Below are 25,481 nucleotides of genomic sequence, written 5' to 3' on the forward strand. Positions count from 1 at the left end.
AGTGTTTTACAAGCCATAGGATGTACTTATATCTGCATGTTACACACAGTCTGTAGTTATTCTGTACAATGGAATTCCCTTCTGGTCTCCAGATCTAATAGTTGTCGGGCGAATGTGCAAACACACCCACTCTTGCCCCATGATTATATTGGCCAAGCCAAAAATGTGCCCGTTCAACAGGTCTTTCCATTGTTACATCATTATTACTTTTTTTTTTTCAAAGTTCAATAACTGTATGTGTTATTTTTTTAAGAGAAGAAATTATATGCAAAGCAGATCCCCCACCACTTATTCAAAGTGGCTATCCCTTAAGGTCAACTAGTAGTCTTGGAAGTTGACTGGGAATGTATTTCAAGCCAGAGATTTTTCAAATATGTATTTTGGGGCTTTGCCCTTCGTCAGTATGGAGCAGGGTGCTGGCTAATAATAGGGAAAACCCTAAAATATAGGTCTACAGATGGGTATTTTTTCCTTGTGGAGAGATCTTTTGCTCGGCATACGTTCCCAGACAGTTTCCTAGAATCCTAGTTAAAGTGAAATATTGATCTTAAAGGAGTAGTGCTGTAAAACATAACTTATCCCCTATCCAAACGATAGGGGATAAGTTATAAATCATGAGGGTCCGAGCGCTGAGACACCCCCTACGATATTCTGAATGGGGCCTCAGCAATCTGCCGGAAGTGGCCATTCCAACCCCGGTCAGCACGCCCCCTTCCAGCAGACTGCCGGGGCCCCTTTCAGGAGATGGTGGGGGTCCTAGTGATCTATAACTTATCCCCTATTCCTTGGATTGGGGATAAGTTATGTTTCACTACAAAACTCCTTTAAGGGAAAGTCACTTGGAAAGATTCTTGGAAATGGACTGGGAATATATGCCAAGCCAGAGATTTCGGAAACATCTATTTCAGGGTTTTGCCCCTCGTCGGTACAAAGCTAGGTGCTGGCTGGATAGTAAGAGGTAAAACCCTAAAACATAGTTCTGCAGATGGGTATTCATTTCTTATGGATAGATCTCCTGCTTTGCATACATTCCCAGTCAGTTTTCAAGACTCCTAGTTGGAGTAAAATATTAACCTTAAGGCAACAAGTCCTGGAAATTGACTGGGAAGAAAGTATCTCTAGTTGTTGCAAAACTGCAACTCCCATCATGCCCTGACAGCCTTCGGTTTTGCAACAGCTAGAGAGCCACAGCTTGGGGTACACTGCTGCATATTAAAGTGGTTATCCAGGAAAACAGCACCACCACTCTGTCCAGGCTGCGTGCGGTATTGCAGCTCAGTTCCATTGAAGGGAATAGAGATGAGTTGTAATACCGGACACAACCTGTGGACAAGTGTGGCTCTGTTTTTGGACCGTTTGCTGGATAACCTGTGTTTGTAATGGACCTGCATAAGGGCATATGTATAATACATTTTAGGAGCACTGGCTCATTCCTATAGGCGTAACACCCTGCAGGGACATAGCACCTGTCTGACACGTCACATATAGCAGATCTGTCTTACTTTGTTTGTACAATTGATGTCCCCTCTCCCAGGCTGCATGTTGTAAATTCCTAGGGATAAAGGGTTAACTAGCTCCCCACCACCCATGTCTTAATGCTGTTCTCTGTGTATGGGGTCGTATATAGTCATAGTGATGGCGGCTATGTTATTTTGGAGGTCCGGCGTGAACTTATTGTTTTATTTTGCTAGGGTCGGGTAATCTACACAGGACATTGAGCCAACGTAACACTCTTGCATACCAAAGAAATAATTATGCTCTCAACACTGCAGCTACCTATGCAGAGCCGCACAGATCAATGCCGTACCGGGTGTCTGAAGGCGGCTATAACCGGATGCCTCACGCAGCCACGGCGGATGACGGAACCACCAGGTCGCCCTCCATTGACAGCATACAGAAGGATCCGAGGCAAGTGGACGTTTAGTTTGTTTTCCATTCAAGATAAGTAAATAAATCACTTTTTATGGTATGTTCACATGTGCGTATTTTACTGCAGGTTTTTCTACACATTGAAGTCATTGGGTAGGAACATCTGGTGCAAAATACGTGTGAACGTACCCTTAGGTTAGGCTCATACATGCTGTATTTTGCTGCATATTTTCTGCAGCTGGTTATGCTACCGATTGACTTCAATGGGCAGAAAAATACGCAGCAGCTCATAAGCAGCAAAATACGGCACCTGTGACCCTAACACTTACACTTGGGGATTTGATCTGCTGCAGAAAATCCGCAGTAAAATATGCACCTTTAGGGTCTATTCACACGTACAGTATTCTGCGCAGATTTGATGCGCAGGATTTTCTGCTGCAGATTTCAATGTAAACTGAATGACTGGACACAGCTGGAAATCCTGCGCATCAAATCTGCGCAGAATACAGTACGTGTGAATAGACTCTAAACGTACCCTTGGGCTGTGGTCACACAGCAGATTACGTTGCTGCAGATTTTGTTTACTTTTAGTGCTGTGGGTTTTGCCGTAAGTGTTAAGCTGCGCGATGCAGAATCGTCTTACCATTTTCTGCAACGTGGACTTCGAGGCTATGTTCACACACCGTAAAATCGGGCGTACTTTGCTTTGAGGTCGTTTTTTCGGATGTTTACGGCAAAATAAAAATGCTGCTTTTAATGTGTGTGAACATAATGGGGGAGATTTATCAAAACCTGTGAAGGGGCAGAGTGGTGCAGTTGCCCATAGCAACCAATCAGATGAAAAATGAAAGAAGCGATCTGATTGGTTGCTATGGTCAACTGATAAACTTTTCAAAGGATTTGATAAATCTCCCTCAAGGGGAAGCTTATTCCAAACACTATCCGAAGGATAGGGGATGAGATGTCTGATCACAGGGTTCCCCCCCCCACCGCGCGATAAGACCTCTTATCCCCTGTCCTTTGAATAGGGGATAAGATGTCTAGGGGCGAAGTACAACTTTAAAGGGGTTTTGCTTATGAGACACGCTTATCTCCTATGCAGATAGGGAATGAGTATCTGATCAGTGGGAATCTAACTGTTGGGACCCCCACGGATCAATAGAATGGCGGTCTCATGCCCCTCTTGATTAAATAGGGTGGTGGTTAGATAGGAGTGCTGCCATTCCATTAAAGGGGTTATCCTGGGATAGAAACACAGAGCTAATTTCTTATCAAAACAGCACCACTACTGTCCTCAGGTTGTGTGTGATATTGCAGCTTTGTTACATTGAAGTGAATGGAGCCAGGTTGTAACACCACACATAACCTATGAACAGTAGTGGTGCTGTTTTTTGAAGAAATTAGCTCTGTGTTTCTATCCCTGAATAAAACCTTTAACCTCTGTGGTCTTGGTAAAGATAACAGAGCAGAGTGTTTGGCTTGTTTTATCCAGCCCATAGAGTTTAATGCAATACTGCGCGCATATCTGACCACCAGCCCATTAGGCCAGTGGATCACAGGACCCCCCCCATTGTCTGATAGTTCAGGGGTCCTTACAGTCAGACACTTTCCCTATTCGAACAATAGGGGGTGCATGTCTTTATGGGCAAACCTATTAAAGTATTTACTTTGCTCTGTATACAAAATATTTCTTGAATTGCCACGCAGCATCCCCAGACTTCTAAAAACTTTACCTGTTTACTGTTTGGATATTGTTTATCACTGCATGGTTAAAGGGGTACTCCATAGAAAAAAAAAAAAAAGTTTAAATCAATTGGTGCCAGAAAGTTATACAGATTTGTAAATGACTTCTAGTAAAAAGTCTTAATCCTTCCAGTACTTATCAGCTGTTGTATGCTACAGAGGAAGTTGTGTAGTTCTTAAGTCTGACCACAGTGCTCTCTGCTGCCACCTCTGTCCATGTCAGGAACTGTCCAGAGCAGAATCAAATCCCCATAGCAAACCTCTCCTGCTATGGACAGTTCCTGACATGGACAGAGGTGTCAGCAAAGAACACTGTTGTCAGACTAGAAAGAGCTACATGATTTCATCCAGAGCATACAGCAGCTGATAAGTACTGGAAGGATTAAGACATTTAAATGAACTTTTTGCACCAGTTGATTTAAAAATACTAATTTTGTTTGGAATGCCCCTGTAAACTATTGTCAGATGTGTGAAACCATAAATTATCCTATTTTGTGCCTTGATAGGGGTTGCATATTGCTGCTTTCTAATACAAAACAGCACCACTATTGCCCTTAGTTCCTGTCTGGTATTGCAGCTCAGTCCCTTTTAAGTAAGTGAGGCTGAGTTGCAATACTAGAAGCAACCTACTGACAGCAGTGGCGCTGTTCCCCAGTCTCCTAACAATAATTAAAGATTTATGTATAAAATCTAAGTTGATATATACCATTCATAATATTTGCCAGTTGTTTTACCGTGACAGCATAGGTGCGCAATTACGGATGCTGCCTTCTTCTCTCCTCGCAGACATCCTATCATTATCTAGGTGTCTGCTAAATCTTTAATAAGCACCTCCGCTCCCCCTGTCATTTCATTACACATCATTTTTGTTGTACTCCACATCTCGTCTATGTTCCGCCGTGATCCAAGAGGACGACTTGATTCTAGCCGGGTAATGCCATCCGTGATTGGTAAATTATACGCAATTTCCAGCTATTGAAAAGGGTCTTTTATCGCTTGCAGACCACTTCTTTCCTACCTAGAATAAAAATATGTTCTGGAATGTGGCGCAGAGCGCCCTGACCGTAAATTACCTCCTGGCCTGGCTGCTTAATGTTTCAATCCAATTTATTAGCTGTAAATAAAAGTCTTAAAGGAGATGTCTACTTTTAACACTTGCTTTCTGCCGGGAAAGGCTTCCCCCAACAAAAATGCTGATCAGTGTCTCCTGTTGTTGGGGAACCCAGCGATCAGCTGTCGCCTGTGCTGGAACCCAGCAGCGAGTGTTCAGTTTCCCTGCAGTGCCTCCGCAGGAGAAATGAAGTATTACATGGCAGTCATTGAATTGAAAGGTGTCAATGTTTCCCAACCAGCGTGTCTCCAGCGGGCCTCAGTTTAGAGACCCCCTGCTCTAGAGCAGTGGTTGCAAAACTACAACTCCCAGCATGCCCAGACAGCCAAAGGCTGTCTGGGCATGCTGGGAGTTGTAGTTTTGCGAAAGCTTGAGGCACTCCGTTTAGGAAACTGTTTGGAGACCACTACTCTAAATCATTAAGATTAAACTTGATGAACTCTTGTCTTATTTTCAACCTGAACTATGTAACCATGATGTCATAGTATGGAAATAATGCAAAAAATAAAGGGGTACTCCGGTGGAAAACAATTATTATTATTTTTTTTAATCAACTGGTGCCAGAAAGTTAAATAGATTTGTAAATTACATCCGTATACACATTTTAATCCTTCCAGTACTTATCAGCTGCTGTATGCTCCACAGGAAATTCCCTCTATTTTGGAATTTCTTTTCTGTCTGACCAGTGCTCTCTGCTGACATCTCTGTCCGTATCAGGAACTGTCCAGAGCAGGAGATTTTTTTCCTGCGCTGGACAGTTCCTGACATGGACATAGGTCAGCAGAGAGCACTGTGGTCAGACTGAGAAGAGCTACACAACTTCTTGTGGAGCATACAGCAGCTAAGTACTGGAAGGATTAAGATTTTTAAATAGATGTAATTTACAAATCTGTTTATTTTTCTGGCACCAGTTGATTTTAAAACATTTGTTTTCCACTGGAGTACCCCTTTAAGGTCAATTGTGTTTCGCCCATAGTCATCACTAACCATGCCTTATAACTGAGAGGAGATGGACCCCCTTGGTTTTCCAGCCACACAGCAGGGCACGGTCTTCTCACTACTTATAGCCATTCTGTGCATTGTAAATTTGGCAATATATTCATGATCAAGAGAATGCAGCTTATCTGTCCTTAGAGACGTTAGTTGCGTTATTGGGACCACTGGCAGACCCTTAGGCCACTTTCATACAAGCACATTTTGCATTTATATTAGATCTGCATTAGGGGGTCCATAATAAACAGCAAATGTCAGTCTATGGGGGCTTTTCCCATCAACCTATAAAATACACAGGATAAAACGCAAGCTGTTCTGCTTTCTTGTGTGGAAAATGTACATTAACGGGGTACTCCGCTGCTCACCGTTTGGAACAAAACGTTCTGAATGCTTAGAGCCGGCGCCGGGAGCTCGTGACTTCATAGCCCCGCCCCTCAATGCAAGTCTATAGGAGGGGGCGTGACAGCCGTCACGCCCCCTCCCATAGACTTGCATTGAAGGGGCGGGGCATGACGTCATGAGTGGCGGGATTATAACACAAGCTCCCGGCGCCGGTTCTAAGCATTCAGGACATTTTGTTCCAAACGCTGACCCCTTTAAAGGGGTTCTCCCTTGCTTATACTGTTTTTTGTTATTATGTTTGTGTGTTATGTGTGTATAAGTATGTGTTTTTTTATGTGTGTTGTGATTATGTATATATGTATTTTCTTACCTTTTGTGAAGATCCGGAAGCTGGCCCCTTTTTCTTCCAGTGGCTTGCAGTGCACCTCGGCCTCCGCCATGTTGTGTTTGGTAAGTGGGATGTCGGGGGGGGGGGGGGGGTGTTCTTGCTTCTGTCCTTCCTATCTTCTGACGTCCGAGGCAAATCTTTTCTTCCGGTTTCTTCCGTGGCTCAGCGATGAATCTGAGGCCTCTTCCGGCACATGCGCAGGTAGTTTTTGTTTTATTTATTTTTTTTACCAATAGTTTTTTTTTGTCCAATTGACAAACTGTCTGCGCTTGCGCGAAGCTACGCTATTAGCGTAGACCTAACGTACGCTACGCTGTTAGTGTAGCACTTGCCTACTCGCGCATGCGCAGACAGTTTGTCAATTAGACAAAAAAAAACTTTATTGGTAAAAAAAAAAACTACCTGCGCATGCGCCGGAAGAGGCCGCAGATTCATCGCTGAGCCACGAAAGAAACAGGAAGAAAAGATTTGCCTCGGACGTCAGAAGATAGGAAGTACAGAAGCAAGAACTCGCCCCCCAACATCTCACTTACCGAACACAACATGGAGGAGGCCGAGGAGCACAGCAAGCCAGTGGAAGAAAAGGGGCCAGCTTCCGGATCTTCACAAAAGGTAAGAAAATACATATATACATAATCACAACACACATAAAAAAACACATACTTATACACACATAACACACAAACATAATAGCAAAAAACAGTAAAAGCAAGGGAGAACCCCTTTAAAGTGTAAGTGTCACACAAAAAAAAAATTTTTAATTAAAAAATTTCAGGTGTCATAGAGGCAAGTCAAGTCTCAAAAGTTTTGATCAATGGGGTCTGAGTATTCATACCCCGAACAATTGTCAGGACAACCAGGGAGATGTCAGAGACGATGCCATAGACTTACATTGTAAGTTCTAGCGATCGATCTGAACACTCAGAACCTGATTGACTCTTTACATGTCAAAAGTTTTTTTTAAAGTCACAGTGTACTAGCCGCCACACCCCCTCACATAGACATGAATGGGACGTGCTGTGATGTCACGAATACGGAAGCTCCTAACTTACCTGTTCAGAATACCACGGTGCTATTTCCTTTGGATAGGGGATCAGATGTCTAGGGACGGAGAACTATTTAAAGTCTATGGGGAGGGACAAAAATTAAATCTGGATAGTTGACATTTTAGCATCTGTATTTCATCTATTGTGTAACTGTTTTTCAAACCATAACGTAAAGACATCTGCAGCCCTAGACACTTATTCCTTATCCACAGGATAGGGGATAAATGTCTGATCGGGGGGGGGGGGGGGTCCAAATGCTGCGACCCCTGCAATCTCCTGTACGGGCCCGGCTCTTCTGCGGCTCTCCTGTGCATGTCACCGCGGCCAACACGCCCCCTCCATGTATCTCTATGGGAGAGGCGGAGATGCAGCGTTCGTGCTTCGCCCATGGAGCTGTATGGAGGGAGCGTGATGTAGAAGACACTCTCATTAGCCACGATCTCCTATACGGGGGTCCGGCACTGCGGATAGGGGATGAGTGTCAAAGACTGCAGTACTCCTTTAATCACATGTCTAGAAGATGCCCAACAGGACTTGCTGTACAAAATACAGATGCAATGCTTATGAATCCTGATGTCATTTCATCTGTAATATGTAATTATTTTGTGCTGTTTATTTTATTTTTTGATTGCTTTTTGATTAAATTTATTTGCATTATTTCAATCAGAGTTTCATTAATCAGCAGTAATTTGTTTAAAAGGAATTTGTCGCCTAGATTTAAAAAAAATAAAAAATGTTTTGCCAGATACTGACAAGTATATTTTGCTCAAAATCGCTTTCTGTTTTCTTATTTGAATTTTTCGATTTCATTCTTTGTACATTATTATGGGGGCAGCCATATTTACAGCAAGCTTTATGGATACACCAACCTATATAGCAAGAAAACAAAGTGAATGCAAATAACAATAATTTTTATTACAATAAAAACAAGAATGGCATCTGACAAATATGGGCACTAGTCATTAGAAATATGTACCACCATTATGATTAGACCTCTCCCGGAAGAAGGACGCAAGTCCGAAACGGACGCAGGGGTTGACTTCTCTCTATTGCATTTTTTGTCTGCACATGTAGGTATTTACTGCGGTGATCCTGTGCTTGTACTTTGCTTATGTTTGTACCTCATGCACTGTATCTGGATGCTATGCTGCTATAAGAATTCTAGTACTACCTCTTTATGCTGTGTTGGCATTTCATATTACCTCATACAGCAGCTTTTATATGAGAGATGCTCCATATTTGTCACACGCCATTCTTGTTTTTATTGTAATTTTTAAATAATAAAAATTATTTGCATTCACTTTGTTGTCTGCCACAGTTGTCTTGCTATATAGGTTGGTGTATCCATATTTTCTGTATTGGCAGTATACACATATCCACATACGTATAGCCTTAGGAGTACTGTAGGGAACATTTTTATAAGCTCCCCTTTCACACAAGGCTTTGTACTGTGTCTTTTCGGTGTATTAGCAAGCTTCATGAATAGCCTGAAGCCGTCTCCTTTCTAAGAGTGGGAAACGTCTCTGGCCGTTTAATGTGACCTTTAAAGAGGTCATTCCAAAGGGTGGGGGGAGGCTGATCACTTTCCGAGACTTCTCCTTCTTATCACAGACAGAACGGGAAGTCTCGGCTTAGTTTCAAGGCTCAATGGTCAAAATGAAAATTACAATATTACAGAATAATTTTATAATATATATATATATATATATATATATATATATATATATATAGGGGGAAAAAAATCAAACAAAATGACAAAATGATTAACTGTTTTTTGTAAATGTTGTAGAGACATGTTAGTTAACCGGTCGGGGTCTGAGTGTTCAGACCGATGGGTAGAACAAGTTGGGAGAAGAGTGCACTAAATGAGACAAATTTAGGATTGTATCAGTCAGCTACACTTTTCTTCCCGCTCGTTCTAACAATTAGTCGGGGTCAGTAAACTTAGACCCGATGAAAAAGTTTTACATTTCACTAGGAAATGTCAAAAGTTTTTTTTTAAAGTGACAGGTACACTTTAATATTAAAGGGGCACTCCCCTGGAAAATAAAAACTAAAATCAACTGGTGCCATGAAGTTAAACAGATTTGTAAATTACTTCGATTTAAAAATATTAATCCTTCCAGTACTTATCAATTGCTGTTTGTTCCAGAGGAAGTTCTTTTCTTTTTGAATTTCTTTTCTGTCTGACCACAGTGCTCTCTCCTGCCACCTCTGTCCATGTCAGGAACTGTCCAGAGAAGGATAGGTTTGCTATGGGGATTTGCTCCTACTCAGGACAGTTCCTGAAATGGACAGAGGTGTCAGTAGAGGGCACTGTGGTCAAACAGAAAGGAAATTCAAAAAAGAAAAGAACTTCCCGTGGAACATACAGCAGCTGATAAGTACTGGAAGGGTGAAAATTTTGAAATTGAAATAATATACAAATCTGTTGAACTTTCTGGCACCAGTTAATTTAAAAAATGTTTTCCAGTGGAGTACCCCTGTAAAGGGGACCTGTGAACAACCCCCCAAAAAAATGACTGTATGACACCTTTTTACAATTTCTTGATGCACCGTCCTGTTCCTGAGACATGACAGTTTCTCTGATGATTCAGGTAATCTGTTAGATGGGTGTAAATTTTATTTTACTTATGGTAGCGGCTAACAGATGGGCGGGATTATAGTCAGGGGGTGTGTTTTACATTAAGGGGCTTGGATGTCTAATACACACTACCTGAATGCGCCTAATAAACACCCCCCACCAATTACCTTATAGTCACTCCCATATTATTATTATTTTTTTTTTAAACATGGGAGTGACTGTAAGGTAATTGGTGGGGGGGGGGGGGATTAGGCCTACACACCCCCTGACTGTATAATCTCACCCATCAACGGTTAGCTGCTCCCATTAGTAAAATTAAGTTGACGTCCATTGACTGATTCCCTGAATTGTCCAAAAAGCTATAAACTTACACATCTCAGGAACAGGAGGACGTATCAAGAAACTGAAAAAATTGGCTGGATCGGGGCATCCTGAGCTGTAGTACAACAGCTCCCGCTGAAATCAATGGGTCATGTACTGGTTCCACCATAGCTCCTCTACGCATTTACAGATGAATGTGTGACCCAGTTTATTTTACTCAGAAGTCTTAAACAACAATAATAACAGTACCCAACATATTTTATTTTGACCTGTACGGCTTTACCCTTTTATAAAAATCCCGTCCCTCCATTTAATCCGCTCGTGTTCTGTAATTATTCATGACACGGCAATGTTTTATGATGCCGCAGTAAGGTATGCGTGCCGTACCTGTTGGATAACTCGAGCTGGCACAAGCTTTGCGGGGACACAGGTTTATTACTTTCACAGAAATCATTGCTTGGTGTACGAGGAGCCGTCATGTTCTCCTATCACGTTCCGACATGGTGCTGGCGAACGTACAGGTAACACATCCAAATCCATATTGGCTGCTGTATTACACTCAATCTGATGTGCGCGTTTCGTTGGCACCTATCGATCTGCCTGTGGCTCCGTGCCATGCTATTTTTATTATTTATTTTATTTTTTATTCAGTATTCCATCAAAGACAAGCAGCCTGCGTTCATGTTCTATAGGTGTTATATGATCAGCACTAAATACGGTAGATTTTTATTTATTTATTTATTTTATTAATATATCAGGGCCGTGAGATGTTTGCTTGCTCGGCTAATAGAACTATACATTTTGTCTATGGAGGTAATTTATTACCCCTGTTTCATATTAAGTGATGTCAGAAGTGCCCGTTGGCTTCAATTTCGATACAAACCACTGCAATCTACATTGTAATTTGTGTCTGCTCGGGAAGGAGTTGTGTGCGCCTTGTTCTTCTGACCCGCTCCTAATGGAGTTGAGATTTATTGAAATAAACAGTTTAAAGGACCGCTACCCGCCACGTAACAAATTACCTATTAAATATTCTTGAATTCAATGTATTATTCTTCTGCTTTATTGCTGCGTCTAGGGTAGTGTTTCCTAACCAGGGTGCCTCCAGCTGTTGCAAAACTAAAAACTCCCAGCATGCCTGGACAACTGTCGGCTGTCACTTTACAGATTCTTAGTTGTTTCTTCTGGAAATACATGAATATACTCAAAAATGATTATTGTTCAAGCATGTTAGTAGAGAATATTAAGTCATTCGGGGTTTCCCTAGCCTTCAGGTCTCCAGCTGTTGCACGACTACAACGACAAGCATGCCCAGACAGCTGAAGGAGTACAAGGGTTTGTGCAGGCATTCTGGGAGTTGTAGTTTTGCAACAACTTTGGAGCTTCAGGTTGGGGAGCACTGAATTACTCAAAATTTCCTGCTAATATGTTTGAAGAAAGAAGATATGTTTGTCAATATATATTGGAGAGCACTATACCAGTGTTTTCCCAAGGAGTGTGCCTCCAGCTTTTGCAAAACTATAACTCCCAGCATGCCTGGACAGTTTTGCAAAAGCTGGAGGCACCCTGGTTGGGAAACACTGGTCTATATATTGGAGAACTCCCATTTGTCTAGATAGATAGATAGATAGATATAGATATAGATATATAGATATATATATATCTATCTCTCTATTAGAGAGAGAGAGAGAGAGAGAGACAAGCACCCATTTGTCAATATGCAGTATACAGTCATGGCCGTAAATGTTGGCACCCCTGGAATTTTTCAAGAAAATGAAGTATTTCTCACAGAAAAGGATTGCAGTAACACATGTTTTGCTATACACATGTTTATTCCCTTTGTGTGTATTGGAACTAAACCAAAAAAGGGAGGGGAAAGAGCAAATTGGACATAATGTCACCAAACTCCAAAAATGGGCTGGACAAAATTATTGGCGCCCTTTCAAAATGTTGGAAAAAATAATATTGTTTTATACTCACCTGGGGCAAGTAACAGGTGTGGGCAATATAAAAATCACACCTGAAAGCAGATAAAAAGGAGAGAAGTTCTCTTTGCATTGTGTGTCTGTGTGTGCCACACTAAGCATGGACAACAGAAAGAGGAGACGAGAACTGTCTGAGGACTTAAGAACCAAAATTGTTGAAAAAATATCAACAATCTCAAGGTTACAAGTCCATCTCCAGAGATGTAGATTTGCCTTTGTCCAAAGTGCGCAACATTATCAAGAAGTTTGCAACCCATGGTGCTGTAGCTAATCTCCCTGCGTGGGGACGGAAGAGAAGAATTGATGAAAGGTGTCAATGCAGGATAGTCCGGATGGTGGATAAGCAGCCCCAAACAAGTTCCAAAGATAGTTCGCGCTGACACAGATGCTCCCTGAGCCTGCAGGACAGCTTGAATATCAGTCTACATTTAAATGAAATGAAACGCTATGGCAGGAGACCCAGGAGGACCCCACTGCTGACACAGAGACATAAAAAAGCAAGACTACATTTTGCCAAAACGAAATTGAGTAAGCCAAAATCCTTCTGGAAAAATGTCTTGTGGACAGATGAGACCAAGATAGAGCTTTATGGTAAAGAACATCATTCTACTATTTACCGAAAACGGAATGAGGCCTACAAAGAAAAGAGCACAGAACCTACAGTGAAATATGGTGGAGGATCAATGATATTTTGGGGTTGTTTTGCTGCCTCTGGCACTGTACAGCCCAGTGTCTGAAAGCTGGGTTTGCGTCAGAGATCTTGGGTCTTCCAGCCGGACAATGACCCCAAACATACGTCAAAAAGCCCCCAGAAATGGATGGCAACAAAGCGCTGGAGAGTTCTGAAGTGGCAGCAATAAGTCAAGATCTAAATCCCATTGAACACCTGTGGAGAGATCTTAAAATTGCTGTTGGGAAAAGGCGCCTTCCAATAACAGAGACCTGGAGCAGTTTATAAAGGAAGAGTGATCCAACATTCCGGCTGAGAGGTGTAAGAGGTGTAGGAAGCGACTGATTTCAGTTATTTTTTTCCAATGGGTGTGCAACCAAATATTAAGTTTAAGGGTGCCAATAATTTTGTCCAGACCATTTTTGGAGTTTGGTGACGTTATGTCCAATTTGCTTTTTTCCCTCCCTTTTTTGGTTTAGTTCCAATACACACAAAGGGAATAAACATGTGTATAGCAAAACATGTGTTACTGCAATCCTTTTCTGTGAGAAATACTTCATCTTCTTGAAAAATTTCAGGGGTGCCAACATTTACGGCCATGACTGTATATTGGAGAGCACCCATTTGTCAATATATATTGAAGAGCACATATTTGTCAATATACAGTATATATTTGAATAGCACCCATCTGTCAATATATATATATAAGGGGTGTAAGAAAAATCGATTTGCGCGATTATGGTGATTTTTGACTTGCCTATACTGAATCGATTCAAAATATTTTTGAATCGATTCTTTTAGGGATGTGGAATTTGTATCTCCTGACGCCCGGAACAGCATGCCATGTCCTGGGCATCAGGAGATACAAGTTCCACATTTTGTCAGCCGGATCTGATGCGGCGGCGCTCTGGATGTATGGAGCGGGCTCCGACTCGTGCCCACTCCATACTCTGCGGCCCCCGGCTGATTTCAGTAGCCGGGGGCTGCTGATGCCTCACCGCCGCTAATATCCAGCATGCAGTGCTCTGCAGTGTGTATGGAGTGGGCTCCCGACTCATGCCCGCTCCATACTCTGCAGCCCCCGGCTGTTCTCCGTAACCGGGGGCCGCCGCTAATAGCCAGCAAGCGGCGATTGCCGTGGCTGGCTATTAACCCTTTAGATCGCCGCTGTCAAAGCGGACAGCGGCGTCTAAAGGGATCTGTGAATGCTCACTGGTGGGCTAATGGGGTGGATCACCCCCCCCCCCCCCCCCCCCCCGCAGCGCGATCGCGGGCGGGCAATCCACTGTGGAGGTAGCGGAGGGCTTACCTCTGCTTCCCTGCTCTCCGTGGCTCTGTCATTGATAGAGCCTGGCTGGACCAGGCTCTATCAATGGATCGCAGATCAATGGAGTTCAATAGAACTCTATCTGTCTGAGGAATCTAAAGATTCCTCCTAAAAGTCTAATAAAGTGTATAAAAAAATAAAATAAAAATAAAGTTTAAAAAACAATGTCTTTTACACTTTTATTAAGACAGAATCGGGATATATCGCAATGTATCGTCACCTAGACGGTATGGCGATATATCGGGATATATCGAATCGCCACACCGGTATCGCGATTCGAATCGTTAATTTCTTGGCGATTCACACCCCTAATAAATATATATTGAAGAGCACCCATTAGTCATTCTATTTGAGAGCACCCATTTAGCAGCTGGAGAACTACAGGTTGCAAAGAAATCACTGTAGTAATTAAGAGTCCACAGACCCCTAATTCTATTTTTACAGGGGAGAAGACTAAGTACATCTCTCACCATGGACATTCTATTGATTAAAATTTGAACTGTGTAATGCTGCATTTACCATGTGGTGGCGCCGCAGAAGATTTGGACACTTGTTGCTGGGTTGACCGTTGATTGTTCAAAGAAGCCTAAAGAAGAAATAGATTAATAGGAAGACTTGGCCAGCATCCTCTTGATCCCTCATGCATTAAAGGGTTATTCCGTGAAAAAGCTTTTTTTTTTTTTTTTTTTCATATGAACTGGCTCTAGAAAGTTAAACAGATTTGTAAATTACCTCTATAAAAAAAAAAAAAAAAAAAAAAAAAAATCTTAATCCTACCAGTACTTATCAGCTGCTGAAGTTGAGTTGTTCTTTTCTGTCTAACCACCGTGCTCTCTGCTGACACCTCTGTCTGTCTGTCTCAGGAACTGTCCAGAGCAGTTTTTAATACAAGTAATTAACAAATCTGTTTAACCTTCTGGAGCCAGTTGATATGAAAAAAAAAATTTTTCATGGAATACCCCTTTAAGATATACTGTTACTGTTATACTGTAGGTTTCTTGAAGTTCGAGGGTTTTTTTTTTTTTACTTTAAAGAATAATTTTAGAAGCCTTTAGCCTTGTGTTCAGTACAAGAAGCCTGTCATTTTCCATGCTGACAAGGAAGGAAGAAAGTAAATGGCTGCTACACTTTTTAGACATGCTTTTAGCTTCTTAGGTGTCGGGGAGCTCAGGACTGAAGCTTGTCAGGATGATGTTTATTTGGTGACCTGGCCAAGGCTATACAACAAATGTAAATTCTGCTCGTTTCCTTATACATATACCAAAAAATACTAAGAAAAAAAATATTTCTTCTGTCTTCCTATTATACTGACGAAGTGTTTGGTGAATAAACCGTGTCAGGGCTCTATCTAGGCTTTACTCTGCTGACACCTCTGTCCATGTCAGGAACTGTCCAGAGCAGGATAGGTTTGCTATTGGGATTTGCTCCTGCTCTGCACAGTTCCTGACGTGAACAGAGGTGTCAGCAGAGAGCACTGTGGTCAGACAGAAAAGAATTATACAACTTCCTGTGGACCATACAGCAGCTGGTAAGTACTGGAAGGATTAAGATTTTTTAATAGAAGTAATTTACAAATCTGTTTAACTTTCTGGCACCAGTTGACTTAATAACCCATATCACCTCTGCCTCTCTCTAAGAATGTGTTTCCCAACAAGGGTGCCCCCAGCTGTTGCAAAACTACAACTCCTAGCATGCCCGGACAGCCAACGGCTGTCCGGGCATGCTAGGAGTTGTAGTTTTGCAACAGCTGGAGGCACCCTGGTTGGGAAACACTGCTCTAAGTCCTTGTTCACGTGTGTTTGGCTCAGTTCGAGGACTGACAAAGGAGCTAAACAGACAATCCTACTGACTTCAAGGTTTCCGTCTTTCTTCCTACCATACCTCTCCCTATATATAGAGCTTTTTAAATGACTTAAAATGAACTCATACCTTTGTAACATTTTTTATATATAAATAAATATATATATATTTTCATTATTTCAGGGAGTTTGCTTGGCGAGATCCTGAACTACCGGAAGTCATCCATATGCTTCAGCATCACTTCCCTTCAGTGCAAGCAAATGCAGCAGCTTATCTGCAACATCTCTGCTTTGGGGACCATAAGATCAAAATTGAGGTAAGATATTAAAGACTAAAAATGTAATTTGGCATTTCATAGCTAAACTAGCATTGCTCGTTCTGTCAACACCATGGGAACCCTGATGGCCCCCATTATAAAACAAATCAGTATATTGGGTGGTGTTGGGATCGGTAGAGCAGTGTGACTCCCATTGCAAACCAAAATGCACATGTGAGCAGTACATAAAGCTGGAAATACACATTAAGGGTAAGGTCACATGTGCTGTGTTTTGCTGCTGCAAATTTTCCTTCCCAATGAATGCAAATTCTGCTGCAGAAATTATGCAACAAAATACCGCACGTGTGACCCTACTCTAGATATGTATCTACCAGACCTGCCCGTATTGGCAGGACCGGGCAACCATCTGATTTGTATGAGGGCCCCCTGACTCTTTCCCTATTGCACATGTCAAGGAAGAGAAGGATCAGGCATGTTGGTTTTCAATTGCCTGATCATTTTGGCCCTTTATCAAACTGTGTAAAAAGAAAAAAAAATTGAGTGATTTTTTTCCCACAACAGCCAATCACAACTCAGCTTTTGCTTTACCAGAGCTCCTTAGGGGGTGCGTTCACACTGCGGAATCTCCGCTCGCTGAATTCATCGAGCGGAGATTCCGTATGGCGGCTGCCACCGAAAATACTTCAGCGCTAGGGCTGCGGGGCACTGAGCCGTCACAATTGACTGCTATGCAGTGCTCGCGGAATCTGCGCAAAGAATGATCATGTTCTTTCTTTGCGCGGAACAGTTTCAGTGGCGGAATTGTCCGCCGCTGAGATTCCGCAGTATGAACAGGTCTAGCAGGTCTAGCCCATTCACACTAATGTTAAGTTCACACAGCAGAATTCCGCTTGCAGAATTCCGCTCGTGGAATTTCGCGGGAATTACGTAGTGTGAACTTACCCTTAGCCGAGCTGTGATTGGTTGCTGGGGGAAAATCACTCTATTTTTTTTTTCTCACGCAGTTTGATAAATCTAGGCCTTTGTTCTCAGGGAGATAAGTTTTTACCAGAAAAGTATGGTAGTGACTTTTTCTCTCCTCTCCCTATTCAAAAGACATGTGCATGGGGAGATCGAGAGAGAGAGAGCCATCGGCCAAACAAGACTCTACTACTTAGTACAGAAACCTGTTGTTTGAAACCAGCAAAAAGTAGGCATTTATTAAATGGGCACTCTCATCTAAACAATTTTTTGCTATTGCAACCTTTTATGGTAAATAAAAAAAATCTTCCTAATGTATTTTTTTGAAAAAAAAAATCAGTTTTCTATGTTTTGTGTTTAATAAAGCTGCCACTAGGTGTCTCCCTACTTTTTCCCCGATCTCTTGCACAGACTTTTGACTCCTGCTGGCCTGGCAGAAGTCCAAAATCAGGAAATGCGGTCTGGAATGCTGAGGATGGGGGGGGGGGGGTGCCACCTTAGCCAACCATAGCTCATCTCACACTGAACTGCTCTGGGCTGTGTGTAGCAGAGTGAGGGAGGAAGTTCTCCCCTGTATGGCTTCAGATGATGTCACAGCCTGCTGGGGAACGCCCCTTCCTAGTCTGTGAATCTGACTGAGCAGAAAATACAGAGCAATATCAAGGTAGAAAACTAAAAAATAATAATAAATAAAGGCAGGGGGTGGTTTATCATGATGGGGGCAGTAAACTGGGAGGATTATAACATTTAACAAGATCATGACAGGTCCTCTTTAATGATGGTATTTTGCTTTAAGATAAATAAAACCAGCAACAAGTATCAGGCTATTAGTATGTATATAATAAGAGGTTAATGCTTATTATGGAAGCTTCTAGAGAACAGATACAGCTGCATCCTCATAAATAAGCTCCACTTTAGAAAATGTCAATGAGCTTAGGAAGTGAGACGACAAGTTACCTGGTGGCGCGCTGCAAATAATCTTTTTCCAATAGTTATCAGTCTTGCCTCTTCATCCGGGGATTTTGTCTTCAGATCAGTGGCCTGACTGCTGCTGCCAACAGCGTCCGATCTTTACCGAAACACCGGCTTTTAACATCCGCAGTAAAAAAAAAAAAAAAAAAAAAATAAAACCCAGAAAAATCCATGTGAAATAACCCGCATCAATAAATAACAAAGCGATTTTCCCTATAGCAATAATTGTGTTTTAAACTCTGCCGAAAATTATAGCAATCTTTTTTTTTTTCCCCTCTGTGGCAGAATACGAGCCACATTCGGGCGGCAGAAATGAAAGGCTGTTATTTAGGTAGAAGCGACTAATCTCTTTCACTTGCACTTCACATGAATTCGGGATTTACACCATTATCCAAATTGGTTGTATAATAATGGGCACGCTCTGGAGGCTCCGCCTGAGCGCACGATGGTCTCAAGGACCTAGGAAAGCTTTTGCTCCTTTTTAACCTATACCAGTGTTTCCCAACCAGGGAACCTCCAGCTGTTGCAAAACTACAACTCCCAGCATGCCCGGACAGCCGTTGGCTGTCCGGGCATGCTGGAAGTTGTAGTTTTGCAACAGCTGGAGGCTCCCTGGTCTGGAATCACTGGCCTATACATAAAAAAAAGCATGAAGCCTACAATTTTTCTATTATCTTTTCCCTCTCTGTAAAGGCCACGTTCACAGGATGGATTTTCCAAGCGGAATTCCGTAGGAAAAATCACGCTCGGAAATTCCGTTGCAGCAAAGTCCCATTGCGTTCAATGGGATTCTGCTGCACCGTGCACATGGCTGAATAAACATGTCAAGTCTTTTGGCGGAATCCACTTAGAAATGCATTGTAGTCTGTGGAGATGGCGGGTTTCTGAGCGGTCCTAGTGCCGGCAATTTCCTGCTATGTCTGTCTGTTTTTTCAGGCGGAGTTTCACGAAATTTCCGCCGGTGAACATGGCCTAAGGGCCCATCTACACGACATTCTCACTCACTCTAGAGAAATTCTGGACCGAGATTCTGTGTGCAGCCGACGCTGACATAATTCATAGCAATACAAGCCGGGGTGGGATTGGAAGAAATTCCGCAGTGTGCACAGTGCAGCAGGATCCCATTGAAGACAATGGGAGGCTGCTGCATTGAAGTTTTCATAGTGTGCATGGATCATAAATGTTCAGAAACCTTTATATATAACACCAGGTGCTGCTCAGAGATCAGACATCTTATCCCCCTATCCTTTGGATAGGGGATAAGATGTCTAGGGGCGGAGTACCCCTTTAACAAAGAGGACATCCCAGGCATCCCTTCAAAAAGAATTTGTGCAGAATTAGATTTTGAAAGAAATTTGCCTTGGAATTTTTTTCTCCCAGCCTATAGGGTAATGAAGGGTTTACCCCTATGGGGGTGGTTTATGTTGGGGTTGACATTTTATTTATTGTTTAGAATAGTGCAGACAGCCGTACAGTATTATTCCTTACAGAATGATATACAAAAAGAAAATGTATCAGTCAGGGAAGAACCCCAGTGTATACCAAGGATTGACACTGCACAGCGCAGTGTGAACATACCCTAAATCAGGGCTGTCGACATTCTTTAAAAACTACTTGTCCAAGGGACTAAAACAGAACACAATCTACTTGTCCCTCATGACGACCCACTTGTCCTGGTACATAAAATAATTTCAACCAAAATAGTTTGTAAATAAGGTCTTTATTAATGGAAACTTAATAAGCAGACCAGTATGTCACCCCATTAGGTGGATAGGGCCCCTGATAAGTAAGTCCGCCCCATTAAGTAGGTAGCCCCCCTTCAGGAAGATATGTCCCTTTTTATCAGGTAGGTCTGTCCCCCCATCAGGTAGGTAGGGCTCCCCTAGTAAGTAAATAATGCCCCATATATGTCCCCCCCCCCCCCCCCCCCCAGTTGGTAGGAAGGGTGGGCTCCCCCAGTAGGCAGACAGAGCCCCAGATAGATATGTCTCCCATTAGGTAGAGCTCCCCCGTATGTGGACAGGTCCGCAGATAGATGTGACCCCCATCAAGTAGGGCTCCCCAATAGGTAGAAAGGCCCCCAGATAGATAGGACACCCATTACTGATGGGAGTCATATTTATCTGGGGGCCTGTCTACCGACTGGGGAGCCCTACCTGATGATTAGGTAAGGCTTCCCAGTAGGTAGAAAGGCCCCTAGATAGATATGACCCCTAGCAGGTGGGGCTCCTATTCAAACAATTATACCACCTAAGTCAGTGTTCTTCAACCAGGATGCCTCCAGCTGTTGCAAAACTACAACTCCCAGAATGCCCGGACAGCCAAAGGGAGTTGTAGTTTTGCAACAGCTGGAGGAACCATGGTTGGGATGCACTGCCCTAAGTAGATAGGTTAGCCCCCTAGTGGTAGGCAGGTCCTCCCTTATGTAGTAAGTAGCCAAGTTTCAGTAAGTAACTCACTTCTAATTACATCTCCCTGTTCCCTGCAGGGACTTCTTGGCGGAGGTGCGTGCAGTGAGTGACGTCATCGCAAGTGCTGCGCAGGACATAAACGTCCTGCGTTGCACGAATCAGTCCCTTATTGATTTCTCTGACCTTGTGCAAACACAATGGGGGAGATTTATCAAAACCTGTGCAGAGGAAGAGTGCTCCAGCCCTAACAGCCAATCAGATTGCTTCTTTCATTTTTCACAGGGCTCTTATAAAATAAAAGAAGCAATCTGATTGGTTACTATGGGCAACTGGATCACCCTTCCTCTACACAGGTTTTGATGAACCTCTCCCGGTATCTTTTAATTGGAAATTCCTGGGGTAGATTTGAATTGCGCATGCAAGATTTGACATAGTAATACAAAGAGATAAAAAGGCAACAAGAGGTGCACCCCTAGTGAGGACCGTCGGGGTAGGTAAATCAGGGTGTTGAAAAAGATGGGTCCTTACCCTTAGGTGTTGCGCTAAGAGCACAACATCTACAGTAGCGTTTGTAATGAATGGAGGGCTGGACAGCTGCCATGAGGAACTTCCCGGAGTGATGTCAGTCTCACCGGTAACGAAGCATGCCTGATGAAGACCCCAGTTCGGGGTCGAAACGCGTTGCTCTATATGTAACAATAAAACATTTAGATCTATCCGTGGACCAGCGCCTTTACTGAGGGGAACACCTTTTCATACATTTCTCCAAGATTTGACATAGGATTGGGGAGGATGAGTTAATAGAATATATTTTTTATTTTTATTTTTTCATCGGGAGGGGGGATTGGTTATCAAGGGAAAAATATAGAAAATGATCTATAAAGTTGTCTATACTACTGTGAGAAAAAAAAAAGATTTGACATGGGATTCTTTGCGGTATCGTCCCATTGCACTTTGAAATTCTGTTTCCAATCATACAGATTTGGCAAAGTTAGGAAAGGATTTGATTTTTAATCTGTACATATTTATAGTGTGTGAATATACACTTAGATTTCAGCACTGACATTAGTAGAACATTTAGACTGATCATTAAATTTCCGATATTTTTTTATTTATTTAGTTATTTATTTGTGGTGTTTTTAAACTTGTCAGGTGTGTCGACTCGGAGGAATAAAGCACCTTGTGGATCTTATGGATCACAAAGTTCTGGAAGTTCAGAAAAATGCATGCGGAGCCTTGAGGAATCTTGTATATGGCAAATCTACTGATGAAAACAAGATTGCAGTGAAGAACGCGGGTGGAATCCCCGCTCTCCTTAGACTACTGAGAAAAACGAATGACCAAGAGATAAGTGAACTTGTAACTGGTGAGTACAGGACATGTATAATTACCCCAAATAATCCATTCATAATGTGATAGACTGCTACACTGTAGAAAACATTGTACACAGAGATGTATTTGTTGTGTTGTACCAAAGGGATTGTCTTATACAAGGTTTGGTGCTGATACATCTGGGATTTGTCTGGTTTTTCAGCTCAAGTGAATGAGGCTATGGTCAGGTTGTAATACCAAACATGCCCATGAGCAAGAGGGGGAATCTTTTTCATATTCAAAAAAGCAAGCTAATTTTTAAAGGTATTAAAATATCCGAAAATTTGATTTAAATAACTATTACACCTAGATATATACCTTACTAATGTAGTGTTATCACTAATTGTACTGGCTTCAGCATGATTCACCCCTGGCAGAAAGCCGTGTAGTCCTCACTATAAGAGTATGTTCACACTACGTAACTCTCGCAGAATTCCGTGAACGGAATTATGCGCTGTGAACATAAACATCTGTGTGAATGGGTCATCTGCGAGACACTGCGAAATTTCAGCGGCTGACAATTTCGCCATTGAAATTGTTCCTTGCAAAGAAAGAACGTGTTCATTCTTTGCGTGGAAGTCCGCAAACGCTGCATAGCCATCAATGGTGACAAGCGCAGTGCTGCGCGGTCCTACCGCCGAAGCATTACGGCGGCGGCCGCCAGAATGGAATCGCCGCTCGTGGAATTCTGCCAGCGGAGATACCGTTCACAATGCGTAGTGTGAACATACCCTAAGTGTGGTGTTCTCAGCAGCTTCCTGACTCCTCCCATCTTCCCTCCCAAGCCAATGCATTATCCTCTGCTGCCTTAAGAGGCGTGGCTATATCTAGTCTCTGAGTTCTACCCCGCCCCCTTAGTGATGTCATCACGTCTGACCAACCCCTCCAGCCTACAATATCCTCTCCCTTTCATATACACATATAGATATATATTTTTACTGGAACAGAAGGAGCTGTGGTTTACAGTATGCTGCTTTTGCTGAACAATTACACAGACAGAGGAACAGACAAGGAATGAATACAGCAGGGGCTGCAACCTTACTTCGATAGTTTGCTGTAAAATGAAAGTTCTGCAACAGCTAACGGTGTGGCACTGGCATGATTGCTGTAGGAGGGGGAATAGGCAGGGTGGGAGGACTGTGATGAAGTGCTGACCCAAAGCAGTGCATTCTGGGAATCGTAGTAGTTAGCTAAAAATAAAACATAAAAAATGTTAATTTTCTAAACCAGGAAGTACCACCTGGACGTCAAGGACTAAGTCCCCCAAAACAAAAGGATTTTTGATTATTTAAGATCTAGGACAGCCAAGTAAGCAATGTTATGTTCTTTTTCATTACTTTTGGTTCTTTAGCCGACATTGGAATACCTCTTTAAAATCCCATACATCTTCCTTTAAAGGGGTACTCCGCTGCTCAGCGTTTGGAACAAACTGTTCTGAACGCTGGAGCCGGTGTGAGGTGGTTTTTTGCGCCCCCGTAGATCCATGCGTCCGCTTCTCCCCCAGCTCTCCGAACATTTCCGAAGCTAGAACTGGGGGAGGGCAGAGCAAGGGGAAGGAGAAAGTTCACGCCCCCTCCCTGAGCTCGGCTGTTGGACGCAGATCTCCACGGCACCCCCCCTCCCCGAGGACATAGATCGCCACGGCAGGCCCCTCCCTCATCTCCCCCAGCAGATCTCCACGACAGGTCCCCTCAAAGGGGGACATACTGCACGGGCTACAGGCTAAAGGGGGACAAAGGAGGACATACTGTACGGGCTAAAGACTGCACAAGCTAAAGGGAGACATACTGAGCTCTATGTGTAAAGGGGGACATTTAGCCTGTACATTATGTCCCCCTTTATACATAGAGCTCATTGGGAGCACTGCTCTACGTCCTCAGCTCGGGGAGATGAGGGAGGGACCTGCCGTGGAGATTTATGTCCTCAGGGAGGGGGCGTGGCCGTAGAGATCTGCGTCCAGCCGAGCTCAGGGAGATGAGGGAGGGGGCGTGAACTTTCTCCTTCGTCTTGCTCTGCCCTCCCCCAGTTCTAGCTTCGGAAGTGTTCGGAGAGCTGGGGGAGGAGCGGACGCATGGATCTATGGGGGCGCAAAAAACCACCTCACACCGGCGCCGTGAGCTCGTAGCATCATAGCCCCGCCCTCTCATGATGTCACGTCCCGCCCCTTCAATGCAAGTCTATGGGAGGGGGCGTGACGACAGTCACGCCCCCTCCCATAGACTTGCATTGAGGGGGCGTGAAGTGACATCATGAAGGGGGTGGGGCTATGACGTCACAAGCTCCCGACTCCAGCGTTCGGAACAGTTTGTTCCAAATGCTGAGCAGCGGAGTACCCCTTTAAAGGGGTAACCAGCATTTGACAACATATCCCCTATCCACAGTCAGGTCTGGAGCATCTGAGCTACATTGTACACTCAGTTATTTATATGGAAATACGAGTGCGGCCGCTAATTAAAATGTTTGTTAGGCGTTGTGTCCTCTGATTGCCGAGCGCAGACGTCTCCCGCTATTGTTTGGATAATTTGTTCCCTCTGCAATCTCTTTATTACTATTATTTATTTAAAGCCATCGCTGACGCCAAGTGCGCTGATTATCCGACACATTAACATTCAATTTCAAGCTGCTGTGATATTGGCAAAAATAATTGAGCGCTGTTCATGAATTTCCCAAACTAATGTTCTTTTTTTCTTTTTTTTTTTTTTTTTTCTCAACATAATTCACAAATGAAAAATGCGACACTCGCAAAACAAAAGCCGGGGGTAATGACCGATTTTAGTTGCAGCTAAGTGTTCTTGACCAGGAACTGCCCCCTCCTGTGTTCAAGTCACAGCGCAAAATGCATGAGCTAATAATTATTTTAATATGGATGTAATTATCCAAATTATTTTGCACAGATAGGATTGCCCGTCAGGTTTTTTGGTATGTGACAGCAGCTGCGTCAGCAGAATAAGGCAAGAAGGATGTAATTATTGTAGCCACACCCTTATAGCGATGCAGTTAATGGGCACTGTATGCCTGTGAGACGGGACTTCAAGAATGTCATATATTCAATACATTTGCTAAGTGTGCAACATTTCTATGTCACATTCATGCAACAGGATTTATTTATTTATTGTTTATTTTTTTTCTCTTTTTTTTTTTTTGTTCTATAAAAATATTACAAAATTCTGCTGGGGTTTTCTAGTTTTTTTGCCCCCCCCCCCCCCCACTGTGGTGACAGCCACATTGCACCCACCCACTTCTCACCAGCATGCCATGGTGATTCCACCTTTCACTGCCGTACAGGGGTCCCTCAACTTACAATGGCCTCG

The 25,481-nt window shown here is 43.0% G+C and overlaps 1 protein-coding gene across 6 annotated transcripts in view; it reads left to right on the top strand.

Moving 5' to 3' along the window:
* PKP4 (plakophilin 4) overlaps positions 1 to 25,481 on the top strand; it is a 332,003-nt gene that overhangs the window by 244,039 nt on the left and 62,483 nt on the right. For 5 of the 6 annotated variants that reach the window (XM_056535034.1, XM_056535032.1, XM_056535035.1 and 2 more), the window contains 3 exons: positions 1,692 to 1,912; positions 16,367 to 16,495; positions 21,952 to 22,165. In XM_056535034.1, the coding sequence (XP_056391009.1) occupies positions 1,692 to 1,912; positions 16,367 to 16,495; positions 21,952 to 22,165 (564 nt within the window). The remainder of the gene's footprint in view (positions 1 to 1,691; positions 1,913 to 16,366; positions 16,496 to 21,951; positions 22,166 to 25,481) is intronic. The other variant, XM_056535037.1, reaches the window with a different exon arrangement.

The sequence above is a fragment of the Hyla sarda genome, chromosome 8, assembly GCF_029499605.1.
Source record: "Hyla sarda isolate aHylSar1 chromosome 8, aHylSar1.hap1, whole genome shotgun sequence".
Classification (NCBI taxonomy): Eukaryota; Metazoa; Chordata; class Amphibia; order Anura; family Hylidae; genus Hyla; species Hyla sarda.